The sequence below is a fragment of the Lissotriton vulgaris genome, chromosome 12 (assembly GCF_964263255.1).
Source record: "Lissotriton vulgaris chromosome 12, aLisVul1.2, whole genome shotgun sequence".
NCBI lineage: Eukaryota > Metazoa > Chordata > Amphibia > Caudata > Salamandridae > Lissotriton > Lissotriton vulgaris.
This window is the reverse complement of record NC_141700.1, coordinates 719,622,050-719,637,614: the sequence shown is the minus strand read 5'-3', so window position 1 is coordinate 719,637,614 and position 15,565 is coordinate 719,622,050. Positions and strand designations below refer to the sequence as shown.

Below are 15,565 nucleotides of genomic sequence, written 5' to 3'. Positions count from 1 at the left end.
AAGGCCGTTGAGTTATCATACAATGCTTGTATGCACCGCAGGAATTGTCCCCCGAACCCTATTTTAGACAGTACGCACAAGAGAAAGTCCCACCCCACTCGGTCGAAAGCTTTTTCAGCATCTAATAAAATCATACCGAGTGGGGTGGATTTAGTCTCTGCTACAACAAATGCCGTAATGGCCATATTAACATGTATAGTAGTATCTCTCCCAGTTATGAACCCATGTTGCTGTGGATTAATGATTTGAGGCATGATAGGGGCTAATCTTAGTGCTAAATATTTTTGCGCCCGTATTTATCATAGAGATAGGGCGATATGACCCTCTCTCTTCCTTCGGCTTATCTTTCTTCAGGAAAAATATAATTTTCGCCCTATTCCAGGATTTGGTAGCTTTTCCATTTGAGCCTACAGATTGGATAACTTTCAACAGTAAGTGTTATAACTCCTCTGAGCATTATTTGTATATCTCTAGAGGTATAGTGTCTTCCCCTGCCGCTTTTCCTACAGGTAATAGGGCTATGGCTTGATGTAGTTCCGCCATTGTTATATCATCAGATAATGAATCTATCTCTGGAATATTCTGGGTGTCTACTATATGCTCTTCGACATATTTCTGTATGCCGTCTAAATTGGGCTCCTATTCTGGGGTATATAGGGTGCTATAAAAATCAGCAAATTGTTCTAAAATATCTTGTGGTTGATTATAGATCTTGTTACCAGCCCCCCGAATGTTTGTAATTATAGAGTTTGCTCTATCCTCAGCAACTTTGTAAGCCAAGATTTTTCCAATTTTGTCCCCCCCCCTCGTATTGTGTTATTTTAAATTTGTGTAAATTGTTGATACTTTTCTGGATAAATTTAGTCTTAATTTCGTTTTTTAGTGAGCAAAGTTTAAGGCCAATTTCTGTGATTGTTGGTAGATTTGATCGAAGTGCTGAGGATAATAGTTCTTCTTGAGTGGTTATTTTGTGCATAGTAAAAATCCCAAACACAGATAAAGACTTGCTCCATAGTATCAAACACCCTCCGTGATCATAAAGACAAACCTTTGTGACAATAAAGAGGTGTGTTGGTTCTAGCCAATAGGAAAACTATTAGTCCACATAGTTAAAGTAACAGTTGACACATTCTCTCAGAAAGCTGACCACTTATATGTATTCACATTCTGAAAAAATGAACGAATGTCTTGAAATGTCAAAGTTCTAGGCAACACCTTACCTGGATTGCTAGGGGTATCATCTCATTCTGGGGTGAGAGGTAGAGAAGACACAAGGGAGCAGCTATGTACTGCTGATGACCACTCAATATATTTGCAGGAACGCCATCCAATATCTTAAAATCTGCAATGAAGATCTTTCCTCTCTGCAAATAGAGGAAACAATACAGATGAACTTGGCATCATAACATACCTTCAATGAACTTTTCCAGAATTGCAAGATGGCATGGTGGTGCAGGTGCATTAGATATCACATCAGTGACTCTGAGTGGAGTGGCTCACTGTTTAGAGGCGGCAGACCCGGAAGCAGAGAACGGCCCGGGACCAGGGTTCAATTCCCGACGCGGCATGGTCATGGACCAGGGTCAGCGGACTCGATAATTCTCGCCTCGGTGCCTACTCTAACCAGGGATCACACTCAGCAACTCTGGGCATTAGCTTGCCTCATCTCTACAACGCCCCCCCCCACATTTGCCGGGGATGCCTGGTTTCACCTTGGAGATACCCAGTAGGGACCATCTCACAGGGATAGCCAGGACGGGTTCCCCAGAGGTCTACAGCGCCACGACGCCTCAGGGCAGCAGTGCGCTTTACAAGACACATACATACATACCACTCACCAGCCCATGACAACATTCTTGTCCAGATAAAACTAAACATGAAATTATAAGACATCATTGAAAAACACTTAAAAAAACTAATGCTGGGAGGATATAACCTATACTGATTCCAGGCTATACAGGTGATCGGGACGAAGTGCGACCCCTCCCATGGGGCAACCACCGATTGGCTATCCCGTCCCACGTGACACACGCCCCCTGGAAACCAGGAAGTAACAATTTATTTACTTTACCGGTCCCGGCAGACCGCCGATCATTCCACGGGGCATCCAGACCTGTAACCAAGTAGGTTTCAAGGCCAGACGAACAGAACAAGCAAGTAAGTGATTCTGTTGCGAGTATGTGTACGAGTCTCTGAACTCAGTGAGCACTCGTATTTGGTATGAGAGAGGAAGTTTCCACACCGATCAAACTCCCCCAAACCCTAGCGTGTGTGTTTTTTTCATTAATCATTGTAGGTGACATACATTTGCCGTCTTGGAATCCTGGGTGCCCATGAAGCCAGTAGTACCCGCTTCGAGTGTAAGCAATGTATTTTCGCCGCTTTTGTGGCCATAAGGGTGCCGGTGGCTAGTTTCTACTTATCCGCCCACGCAGGTTTAGTCTGGAATCAGTATAGGTTATATCCTCCCAGCATTTCGCAGCATGTGTGCGATCACCCTCCAAACACCTATCTGCATCGTTCAGATACCCAGCCGCCTTGCCAGACCGACACCTCACCACGGCGCTGGGCGTAAAAATACCTAGGCTCGTTCCTGTAATGCACTGGAGCACATTCTGATCGTCTTAATGCGACACCTCGATTAATGCGACACTTTAGCATGGGTATTCCATGTAATTTCCTATCTAAGGCTACCATGATAGGCACAATTGATGTTAAGTGTTCAACCCTGTTTGTTCACCCTTGTACGTTATCCCAACCCTGTTCCCCATTTTTTCTTACATGTTTTTTCCTGAATGAGGAAGAGACACACCTTTTTACACCTGATCTCATTTTTGCGATCTTGAATATTGAGCGAGGGCTAGGGCGCACCTTAGCGTGTGCGGACCACCCAGTTCAATCAGCACGGTCCTGATGAAAACCTTACACTTATATTTTGGTTGAAACATGTAGACCTTATTTTCTTTTCCTTATCAGTCACATAGCACACTACGCTATTTTTAAATCAGTACACTTTTTGAGACACCAAAACCTACCTAATTAGGCACAGGTGCCACACTGTTTTTATCCAGGGGTCCAAGCACTCAAGAATAAAGTCTTGTAGTGAGTAGTTTTGGCACCCTTTTTAATACATTTTCACTGTAAATCTTATGCACATATAAAAGAAAAAAACCTGCTCCACTGTAGTCAGGTGTCGCAGCACACCCTGTGGGCATTCGGCCTATGGGGTGGGACCCCGATGATGAAGCATGTCTCCAACTAGGTTGGAGAGTGAGGGGTCTTGTAAAAGGACATCCACTGTCCAGTAACAGGTTGGGGCACATTGTGCTTTCATAGACAAACATCTCACAACCTGGCTTGTTATGCAAGGTGTACTGTTACCTCAGAGTATCGCCGCGGGGGCACACTTGGAAGTAATAGTCCGCCACTTATAAAATAGCACGATGCAAGACTCGTCCAGACCAGAGACGGCTTTTACTACTGAGACGTGGGCTTGACACACATGCAAGTGTCTGTACACAACCATCCAGCACATATTTCCTTGCACAGAAAGAGCACTAAGGTTGACCATCGAGAGCCCACAATAGATCTACCTGATTTTACATTGTGGCATTGGGCACCTAAGGGCATCTGAGGTACTTGCTGCATGATGTAGTGCGGTAGTCTTAATGTTCACACACTAGGTTGTTGAGTCCTGAGGTGAATGAAAGTGAACAGACTGAAACGTGTAGACCATATTCAGTCTGAATTTACCAAAAACTATTGGAAGGATTCATTGCTACTGCACAAACTATGCACAGACAGGCCTTTCTCAAGTTATAGGGCTGGACGTCTTATTGACCAAATTGTGATATTAACAAGGACAGTGTGGAATTTGATGATTTTAAATGCATGAACTGTACAGAACGTAAAGTAAAAGCCGGTTAGAGAAATTTCTAATAAGTTGACATTTGGTTATATTTCTTTTTTCTGCGTGAGCAATAAAATATTAGAAGGGAGGTATAGATTGGCTTAAGTACAACCTATATATTCAAAATACGATCTTCCAGTAATACTCAAGTGTATTATTTTAACACAGGTTAATTTTCATGCCAGAGAACCCTGTTTTGTACTTTATCTATTCCACTGTGACAGTGGTGGGAGACCTGCTGTATGTCTTCCCACTAGTGATTTGCTGAATTATTTAAATCCTGGAAAAATCCACTTCCTTTCTCAAAAGTAGAAAACACAATTCCTGTTAATAACTATAAATGATGTCCTACAAGGTCTTGTTCTACAGCTTAGCAAGATAGTAGGGGAGAGCCTTGGCAAAGAGTCTCTCTGCTTACCACATAACGCCTCCCAAAAGTTCATCCCTTACAAATCCAGTTAGGATTAAAAGGTAAAGGTAAACACACTCCTTCCAGTTGCTCCCAGCCCTCTGAGTTCTGCATTTGCAAATGGATGAAAACAATAGTCAAATTACTGTTTGACTTAAAAAAATCAAAGGAGAAGGTTTTTTGGCAGAATGCCATTCTCCCTCTTTCAAGATGATGTTGAGACAGAAGGCAGCAGCAAGCAGCATATACATTATCACAGCAGGTCTTGAAGCAGGAACAACTCTTGTGACAGATGCCTTTCAAGATGGCGGCAGGGTAAAGCTCAAGGGATTAAAGCTCAGGATGTCTATTGTCCTGAGAGAGAGTGAAGTATGTAGCCTATTCACGAATTTATCACTGCTGCTTTCCATAAGTCCCAGCCAAGGAAGCAGATTATAAGCACAAGGTTAAACCTGGTTTAAATGAAGACAGGACTTCTATGCAAAAATTAATTCTTACAGAATATGAAAATACAGGGTAGAACAAGGACTACATTGATGAATTCTGATCGCCTCACTACCTCATCTATCCGACATGACCACACCACCCTATTGTGTGACCTCAAACATTCAGAAACTATAAACTAAAAAAATGGCAACGCCTGTCATCGATGCACAACATGGTACATTGTGTCCCACAATCAATACACTAAAAAGGCTACATCCTCAACCTTAACTTCTCAACATCACCACCAATCCAAAGCAAACCACTTATTCCCTTGGACTGGACCAACCACTTTGCCATCCCCATCTCCTTGCTCAATGCACTACTTATAACTCAAGGTTAACACAAAAAAGAAGACCAATCATTCAGTTCCTTTGGGCACTTTTCTATGGACATGCTTGAACACATTTTTCACCCTATCAAAGCCACATCCAATGCAAACCCCATTCTAAACAACTGCAACATTGTTTTGGAAAGCTAAATGAACATTCACACCCCAAATACAACAAAGGGATATATTTACAAGCCCCTATCCCCACGGTAACGTCCTTTTTTAATACGTTCTTTTGAGGATAGGGGCTATGCCTTATTTACAAGGCAGTGTTAAACCACTTAACATGGCTTAACGCTGCCTTGTAAATCAGGCAACCCATTTACGCTATTCTTAGCATGAAGGGGCAGGGCAATAGGTGTTGCTGTGAGCAACACCCATTGATTCTGACACTGCCCCCTCTTTACAAGGGTAGCATTAATAGGAGGCAGAGCCAGAATTAAGACCAGGGAAACCTGGTCTTACCCTGGTGCAAAGAGGAGAAATGTTTAATTTCTCCTTGTTTTTGCTGTTCTCATGTGTACTGCGTTGTACAGCAAATATAAAAACAGTAAAAGGCCAATGATTGTTTATGTACAGGAAGGTCTGTTTTAATGCAGTTTTGCAACTCCTCTGTCTGCTGCATTAAGCAGCACACATAGAAGTTACAAAACAGCATTTAAAGATTGTTTATGTGCAGGAAGGGTGCCTAGGTTGGCTCTAGGCTGCTAACTGTAGCACCGGCACAAGGGGAAATGCAGGGCTGCACCATATTCTTGTAAATATGGTGCAGCCCTTCATTTCTGAAGTGGCAGAGTGTGGTGTTAAGCCAGGAAGTCTAACGCCTCACTCTGCCACTTTCCTTGTACCTATGCCCCAAAGTCTTCAGCAGCAGGTATTCTAAAGACACTGCTGACAAACAACCAATCTGCAAAATGGAAAGAAAATAGAAAATAAACAGAACTTCCAAGAACCTCCTGATACTGAAGTCCCTCTGTGAAACCTACAGAGAGATCATCACATCAGACATCACCAATAATGAAGCCACCAACTGAACAAGAACGCTGTTGAAGACAAGTATCGCATCAGATCCTTGCTGGACCCAGCTATTCCTCATGGACGAGTTCAATGCCATCTTCTTCTGCCATAGTGAAAAAATACAGAAAATGTATCAGCACATCAGTGACACAAGCCTGCTTCATCTTGTGCACCCACCTCAGGACCTGTCATTCAGCCTATAGAGTGGGGGAGCAGTTTTCTCCAAGGACAGGAAGTCCACTCAAGACCAGGCAGAATTGGTCCTCATTGAACCTGTCACCAGAGGAGCTGGAGGAAAGGAAGAAGGAAATAAATAAATTAAGAGCTTGACATGAATTAGAAGGACAAGAAAAACCCCCTTGACCTTTCTAAGCTTAATTAGGAGCAAGCTCTAGATGAGTATGGGCTGGCCATGGAGGAAAGGAAGATACCCAATCAGCTGAGCCTCAGAGAGTTGGATATTAGAGTCCTCCAAGTGGGGTCCATCAACAGCAATATTGGTGGCAGCATACCTGCTGTGTCTTTACATGAGTCCAGATTTCATAACGAAAAAGATATGGCGCCCACTTATAGTCTGGCGGAGGGCATAGATAAATTGTTAGCAGCCTATGAAGTGGGTTTTAAAGTGTACAGGGTCCCAGAGGAGTTATGGGAGGGTAGTCTTTGGTGGTACATGCTCACAGTGGGGAGGGACATACTCCTTACATAAGAGGAGAGGACCAGACTAACTACAGTGCCATGAAGCCCATTTCAGTCAGCAAGTTTGGGTTGACCCCTGGAACGTTCAGGCAACGTTTCAGGGCCAGTCACATACTCTCTACACAAACATGGGTGGATTTCATGGACTATGCTGGTAAGGCACTGAAGGGCTGCACGAGTGGCAGCAAATTTCATGATTATGAAGGGTTGTACAATTTGTTTTTAGGGAGCACATTCTTGATACTTGTTTTCCAGAGTTGTGCCAACACCTGGTTTATAGCAAGTTTACTGATTCCAGGAAGCTTGCTGAGGAGTCAGACTCTGGGTCAGCACTAGATTGTTCAGAAAGGTATTTGGGAGGGACTCTTCAGGCCCCACAACTACTCACAAGGAAAAGGGTGTGGTTCACATACCCAATCTGGCTACCAGAAGAAAAACTACTGTGACAAAAGTCAGCAGTCCAAGCCAGTTACGTGCTATGATGGCTATGAGTATGGACACTTCTTGAAGGATCCAAAAAGAGCACCACCTCTCACTGGATGAAAGATTCCAGGGGTTGCTACTGTAGTGCTAGGGGAGGAATTTGTCCCAGTTACCGGGAGGGAGTTTAGTGGGGTTATCCTTGTTGTCCATGGGTGACAAAGGAGAGGGTTCCAAAGATCCATGTGTCCTCAACTATTACAAAGTATAGGCAATGGGTCACCATCAATGGGCAAGGGGTTAAGGCTCTGAGGGATACAGGAGCCAGTATGACTATGGTAAGGAGTCAGCTGGTTTTCCCAGAGGAGATAACTCCTCATGCATTCAAACAGGTTTTGGTGGCTCATAACAGAGAGGGTCACTATCCTGTGACCCTTGTTTAATTTGAGTAGGTGGGTGGGTTCAAGTCTTCTGAAAGTTGCAGCAAGCCCTGCCATGCCTGTGGACTGTTTACTAGGTAATGGTTTTGAGCAGAGTACCTGGAAGGAAGTAAAGCTCATGTGGAGGTGTAAGGGTTTCCTGACTGGATCTGTGCTACCACAGTCCATGGCTGCCCATGATGGGAGTCAAAACAGGCTGGAGCCTGAAACAATGGCCCAGCCAGCTTCTAGCAAGGGAAGAGGCAGAGGGCATGGGAAATCAGCCCCTGAATGTACCTCCAGTTAGATGGGTGGGCACATGTGGTGGCAGTCCTGGAGTCCACTAAGGAGGACATTGCTTCTTTTGGTGACCTGCCTGATCTTGCTGGACAGCACATGGAAGGAGAATAAACCAAGGAGGAGTTATGTAGGGTACAAATGGATTGCCCAACCCTTAGGCGCATTAATCAACAGGCTGAAGCCCAAGCGGCAGGCAAAACCGCTGTGAGGACAGCCACCTATACAGTAAGACTAAGGCATCTGGGCTCGGGACAGCAAGGGCCCTGGTGGTCCCCCTATGCCACAGGACCTTTCTACTGGAGCTGGTTCACATATTTCTCCCAGCAGGGCACATGGGCCAGGACAATACCGTTGCAGGGCTTGTCCCTCACTTCCATTGGCCTGGAATCAAGAATTCCTCAAATGTGTTCTGTAGGACTTTTGTAACCTACCAAAACAGTATGACAAACGAGTAGGGAATTAAAGCCCCGTAATCCATTGCCTGTCATTGGCACACCCTTTAAGAGGGTGGACATCAACATTGTAAGGCCTTTGGAACCCCAGACTGCTTCAGACAAAAGGTTTATCCTAGTTCTGGTGAATCATGTCATTAGGTATCCCTCCCTCTGAGACCCATGACTGCACCTGCAGTGGCAAAAGCCCTGATTGGGATTTTTACAGGAGTGGGTTTCCTCAAAGAAGTTGTGTCTGACGGGCACAAACGTCTTGTCTGCATATTTGCAGTCAATGTTTGAAGATCTAAACTTGTTGGAACACTATTAATGATACCAAGGGCGATCATTGAGTGCAATATCTGCGCATTAAATTGGGCATCTCAGTTGAAGAAATGAATGATTCCATCCAAACATAAGGCCAAGCTCTGACCACGAACAAAATAAGGGCCAAGTAGTAATGTTGCAGACTACAAGCATGAGGGCTACAATGATAAATGCCCCATAAATCAGAAAGTGTAGGACACTGGACACAAAACAGTGTATTTCCCTTATGTATGTCTTTTTGTTTAGTTTCTTTTTACATGCATAATTCATCTTGTCATGTATTGTTGAATGTTTTTTGTTTATACATGTTTTGTCTCAAATTAATTTGTTCTCAATTGCAATGACTGCTAAATGAATGCAAAATTCCCCATGCACAATATTTGTATATGTTTACAAGTGTCTTTTCCAAAAAACCTAAATGTCAATTTTTCCTAGTACTTGATTCATTGATTGTGCGCGATATAGTTTAGTGTACATGAATGAGCAAACAGAAGTAAAAATCTGTTAAATCATGGATGCTTGAAGAAACAATAATTTAGTTTCTTCAATAAGAAAGATTTGAGTGATGGTCTTGGAGGTACCCATCTATGACATAACTGGTGGGCTTGCACCATTGATTACGCCACCGGCACAAGGAGCCTTTCAAACGTGTCTCATGCCTGCCATTGCAAGGCCAGTGTGTGCAGTTCACAGCCACTTCGACTTGGCATTTAAAACTACTTGCCAAGCCTAAAACTCCCCTTTTATTACATATACGTCACCCGTACGGTAGGCCCTAAGTAAACATGTTGTTAAATGTTTATATGTCCTTCTAGTGACAAACACCTAAATTAGTTTCACATTACTGTGAGTCCTACGCCTTTCATAGGCTACCATTGGGAATTCCTTAATACTAATTATTGTTTTTCCAGAGTTTTTTATAGCCCAAACTTGACCCGAAGATATCAGAGTGCTTTACATGAGCACCAGTTGAGTTAAAGACGGACAATTCATTTTTTGTTGGGCACGGTGAGATTATCAGGCACATGCATCAAGAAAAGATTTTGCTAGTCCTTAATTGCGATTATTAAGAAAAAGCAATCAAGGACTCTCAAAAGCCTATGCATGTAGGAATTGCTATTAAAATGGTGATTCCTAAACATTCCTTAATTGCGACTCACAAATTGTGAGTCACAATTAAGGAATGGCTTCCCATTCTTTCCTATGGGCCTAAAGGCCCGTAGGAATGAATGGTAAATTGGATGCACAATATGCGAGTACCAAAAGGTACTAGCAAATTGTGCATGCAATTTCAAGGATGCAAAGGTGTCAAAATGACACCCTCTTGCACTCCTGAAATTGTGATGTGCACCCATGTTGCGCACACACATGCCCCAAGGGAATGTGTGTGTTTGTAACCTGAAACCTTAAAAAATGCACTTTAGTGCATTTTTCAAAGTTTTTTGCAAAATACAGACTAGAGTAATTTCTCTGTATTTTGCAGCCCCAAATAGCAAATTCGCTATTTCAAAGTGCTTATAGCATTGCGTTTAAGGAATCGCAAATTGCGAATCCTTAAAATCCATCACAATTTAAGAAATTGAAATAAATTGCGCTTTCTTATATTGCGAGTGCCTAACACCTTAATGCATTGCAAAAGGCATTTTGGGGGGCGCAAATGGCAGATTTTTGTGAATTGCGCCCTTTGCAATCGCAAAAACCATTGATGCATGTGCCCCTAAGTGACTTGCCCAGAATCACAGGATGTTAGGCATTGCCACTGATAGAATATTGATGTAAGAAACATTGATATTAAAAATATAGAGGAACAAATATCGACCACAAAAATATCGACTCGCATACCTTAACATGTAAGTACAAAAACATATAGATGTAAAGAATATTGATTAGCCCGTCCGCGCCAGAACGGCGCCAGGTGCCAGGGGCCATGCCCAACAAAAATAACCGACAGAAAACAATCAGGTATTCTACCCCAGATCTGTTAGCTCTGAAACCTGCTCACTCCACATCCTGCACTACTGAGAACTGGCCCTTCCCTGAAGGCCCTTTCTCTTGCAGAGAATGTCGTTTTCAAGCCTGTATCCATCCCCGCCTAGACTTCAAGACACTTGAGGCAAGTAAACATGTAAGCAGACTACAATGTATCCTGCTAAATGTACGATCAATGCCCAAACACCAGCTTCAGATATGGGACTTACTACATACATATCAGCCACATCTGTGTTTTCTCACAGAAACTTGGCTGAAACCCCATACAACGCCCGCTATTACAATAGCAATTCCCCCAGGGTACAAGTTCTTACATATGGATCGACCTATTAAAATAGGAGGCGGGCTAGCTATCATTTTTAAGGAACATCTGAAAGTCACCATTCTTGAGGAAAAATGTAGCCCTACCCTGGAAATCATAACTTTCCGTATTAATCTATCTACCATAATAGCCATGAAAGGTGCACTCATACACCGTCCACCTGGATCATGTGCAGTATTTTCCCTCTCTCTCATGGAATTAATAGCCCCTTACCTCAGAGCCAAAGAAAACTTTGTTCTCCTAGGCGATTTTAATATTCACGCAGACAATCTGGATCTCACAGAAACTAAAGCTTTGCTTGCAGATATGTCTACGATAGGGCTCCAACTTCACAATTTCGATCCCACCCATGAAGGGGGACACCTTCTAGACTTACTTTTCTCAAACAGTCCCACCTTGCCCTGCAAAACTATTTCTCATCTGAACTGGACAGACCACCACCTGCTAGAATTTAACCTCCCCATATCACATAAAAAGACATCAAACAAAAATCTTCCTCCAATATGGCAACGTCAATGGCATAAAATCACTATAGAAGGACTACAGACGACCTGGAAAATACCCATAGTCCAAGAAACAGATAAGGTAGATGACATGCTCGCTAAATTCAATGACTCTCTAATGGAAGCAATAGACAAACTAGCTCCGCTAAAACTTCACAAACAATTCCCCACCCACAAAAAGGAGAAATGGTACACAGAAATACTGAGAACTGAGAAGCAAGGGTGCAGAAGACTGGAAAAAAAATGGAGGAGGTCGCACTTAGCAGAGGATAAGAAGGCCTACTTAGAAGCCCAATCGAAATATTATAAAAACATTAGAAAGGCTCGGAAAAATTGTCTGGCCCAGCAACTGTCAGAGGCAGGCAATTCCTCGAAGGAACTATACAAAATACTGGAATCCTTCGTAAAACCCACAGCTTGTATAAGCTCAGATGATTTCTCATTACCTCTGTGTAACGAGATATCCCTGTTTTTTGAGAGCAAAATCAACACGATTTACGATAAAATCCTGAAAACCACCAGTACCAACTGTGGAAATCATGTCCCCCTGACACCGCAACCAAAAAAATCATCATCCTTACTTTCCTTTCCCCCAGTGTCCAACACCGATCTCCCTTCCCTAATTAACCACATAAAATCTGGCTCCCCTAATGATCTCTTACCAGCGAAAATGATGGCCCCTTTAAACTCCATCCTAGGTCCATCCATACAAGCTATCATAAATCAATCCCTGAGTGAAGGACAGGTACTTACAGAATGGAAACAAGCTGTAGTCAATCCAATTCGGAAAAATACCACACTACCTTGGTCAGACCTTTCAAACCTTAGACCCATCTCCCTCCTACCCTACCTCAGTAAACTCACAGAGAAGCATGTCAACACATACCTGTCGAAGTATATCGAAGCAGCGGAAGGCCTGGACCCATCCCAATCTGGTTTCAGACCTAATCACAGCACTGAATCAGCCCTCCTCTCCGTGACCGACAACATCAGGATGTCACTGGACAGGGGGGAATCCGTGATTCTAGTGCTGTTAGATTTATCCGCTGCTTTCGACACGGTATCACATGAACTTCTCCTCGAAAGACTGAGTGATGCGGGAGTAGGAGGCACGGCTCTCTCATGGCTGCAAAGCTTTCTTTCCGGCCGCACCCAAGGAGTCAGACTAGGCTCTCACTCTTCTCCATCAAGAGTGCTTACTAAGGGTGTGCCACAGGGCTCATGCCTTAGCCCTACGCTTTTTAACATTTATGTGGCCCCCTTAGCAAATATGATTAGATCCTTCGGATTCACTCCGGTGTCATACGCTGATGACACCCAACTTCTGTTTCCCTTTCCAACTCTCACGCCGGCAATTCTATCATCATTTGCCAATGGGATGAGAACGGTAGCACACTGGATGGCAAAAAATTTTCTTCAATGCAACGTGACCAAAACCGAGGTCATGCTGTTTGGAGGGGCGACTCTTCTCTGGTCACCAGAATGGTGGCCTCTGGAGCTAGGCCCGGTCCCTAACCCCAAACCCATAGCAAAAAACCTTGGTATCAAGCTGGACCAAGCGCTCCTGCTCAAAGAACACACCACTCAGGTGGCAGGTGCCTGCCTTCATGTGGTGGGGCTTCTAAGACGTGTCTTTCCATTCCTACCAGACAACCACAGAAAGACCCTTATCCAAACTCTAATTATAGGCAGAATGGACTACTGCAACGGACTATACCTATCGGCGAATGAAGAACAACTAGATAAACTTCAGGTTGTCCAAAATACAGCAGCTAGATTGGCCCTCAATGCCCCCCCCAGAACGCCCTCCCGCCCTTTACTTCACCAACTCCACTGGCTTCCTGTGAAGCAGCGCATCAAATTTAAAATCTGTAACATTATACACAGATGCATGTATGGCACCAGCCCCAAATATCTAAGAGAAAAATTTGTACCATACATCCCTAGACGCGCACTTCGCTCTAGTAACCATCTGCTGCTACAGGTCCCAAAGATAAGAAGAGCTAGACAGGGAGGCCGAGCCCTGTCTTACAAAGGACCATACTCTGGAACTCCCTACCCACCGAACTGAAACAGATCAGGAATTTAGTATTATTCAGGAAAAAATTGAAAACTTACCTCTTTACCAGGCCATAGTTTTCATCCTCCCTCTTCAGCTTCTACTCACAAAGTAATCTGCCCTAAATTGCAAGCAACAGCGCAGAGATATCCCTTCGGGAATTGACTCAGGCGCTTTACAAGCAAATAAATAAATAAATAAATAAATATATAAAAAATATTATATATTAAATATATTAAATACTAATATTATTTTGAATCAAAAAATATTACATTTAATATACATTTTAACTAAATATAACAAATAAACTTAATTTAAAATATATAAGCACAAACATAATTTATACAGATATATGATTTATTAACTATAGTCTACATTTAATTTGGAAACTTTAAACTAGTAAAAAACATCAAAAAACCTTTCCCAATACAATAAGTGCAACAGTAGGGAAAGTTTTGAATAGCGGAATAATTAAATTTACTATTCCAACTCAAGAGAGCGAAACAGTGGGGTAAGTTTTAGATAGCGGAGGGAAAATATTGCTATTCCCATTCCAAAGAGTGCAACGGTATGGAAAGTGTTGGATAGCGGATGGGTACAAATTACTATTCCCACTCCAGTGATAGCAACAGTAGGGAAAGTGTTGGATAGCGGAGGGGAAAAATTACTATTCACACTCCAAAGATTGAAACAGTAGGGAAAGTGTTGGATAGCACAGGGATAACATTTACAATTCACACTCCAAAAAGTGCAACAGTAGGGATAGGGTTGGATAGCGGAGGGGTCAAAATTACTATTCCACCTCCAGTGAGTGCAACAGTAGGGAAACTGTTGGATTGCGGAGGAAAACAAATGACTATTCACACTCTGAAGAGTGCAACAGTAGGGAAAGTGTTGGATAGCAGAGGTGTAAAAATTGTTATTCCTACTCCAAAGAGTGCAACTGTAGGGGAAGTGTTGGATAGCAGAGGGGTAAACATTACTATTTCCACTCCAGTGAGTGCAAAAGTAGGGTAAGTAATAGCGGAGGAAATACATTTACTATTCCAACTCCAGTGAGTGCAACAGTAGGGAAAATGTTGGTTAGCGTGGGGGGGGGGGGGGGGGTAAAAATTACTATTCCTACTCCAAAGAGTGCAGCAGTAGGGAAAGTGTTGGATAGCGGAGAGGTAACAATTACTATTCCCACTCCAAAGAGTGCAACAGTAGGGAAAGTGTTGGATAGTGGAGGGGTAAAAATGAATTCCCACTCCACTGAATGCAACAGTAAGTGTTGTATAGTCGTGGGGTCACATTTTTTATCCCAACTCCTTTGAGTGCAACATTAGGGAAAGTGTTGTTTAGCGGAGGGGAAAAATTACTATTCCCACTCCGAAGAGAGCAACAGTAGGGAAATTGTTGGATAGCAGAGGGGTAACAATAACTATTTCCACTCCAAAGAGTGCAACAGTAGGGAAAGAGTTGGATAGCTGAGGGGTAAAAATTACTATTCCCGAAACAAAGAGTGCAACAGTAAGGAAAGTGTTGGATAGAATAGGGATACAAATTACAATTCCCCCTCCAGTGAGGGCAAAAATAGGGTAAGTGTGGGATAGCAGAGGGATTAAACTTACTATTCAAACTCCAGTGTGTGCAACAGTAGGGAAAATGTAGGATAGCGGAGGGGTAAAAATTACTATTTCCTCTCCAAAGAGTGCAGCAGTAGTGAAAGTGTTGGAAAGCGGAGGGGTAAAAATGACTTCCCACTCCACTGAATGCAACAGTAAGTGTTGGACAGTGGAGGGGTAACATTTTTTATCCCAACTCTAATGAGTGCAACAGTAGGGAAAGTGTTCGATAGCAGAGGGTTAAAAGTTAATATTCCTAATCCAGTGAGTTCAACATTAGTGAAAGTGTTGGATAGCAGAGAAACACAAATGTAATATATTAAACATATAAAAAAGAAC

At 43.0% G+C, this 15,565-nt stretch overlaps 1 protein-coding gene across 1 annotated transcript in view; it reads right to left on the bottom strand.

Moving 5' to 3' along the window:
• Positions 1 to 15,565, bottom strand: part of LOC147678115 (hydroperoxide isomerase ALOXE3-like) — a 250,228-nt gene that overhangs the window by 42,885 nt on the left and 191,778 nt on the right. The window contains exon 7 of the mRNA XM_086945977.1: positions 1,221 to 1,364. Within this exon, the coding sequence (XP_086802103.1) occupies positions 1,221 to 1,364 (144 nt within the window). The remainder of the gene's footprint in view (positions 1 to 1,220; positions 1,365 to 15,565) is intronic.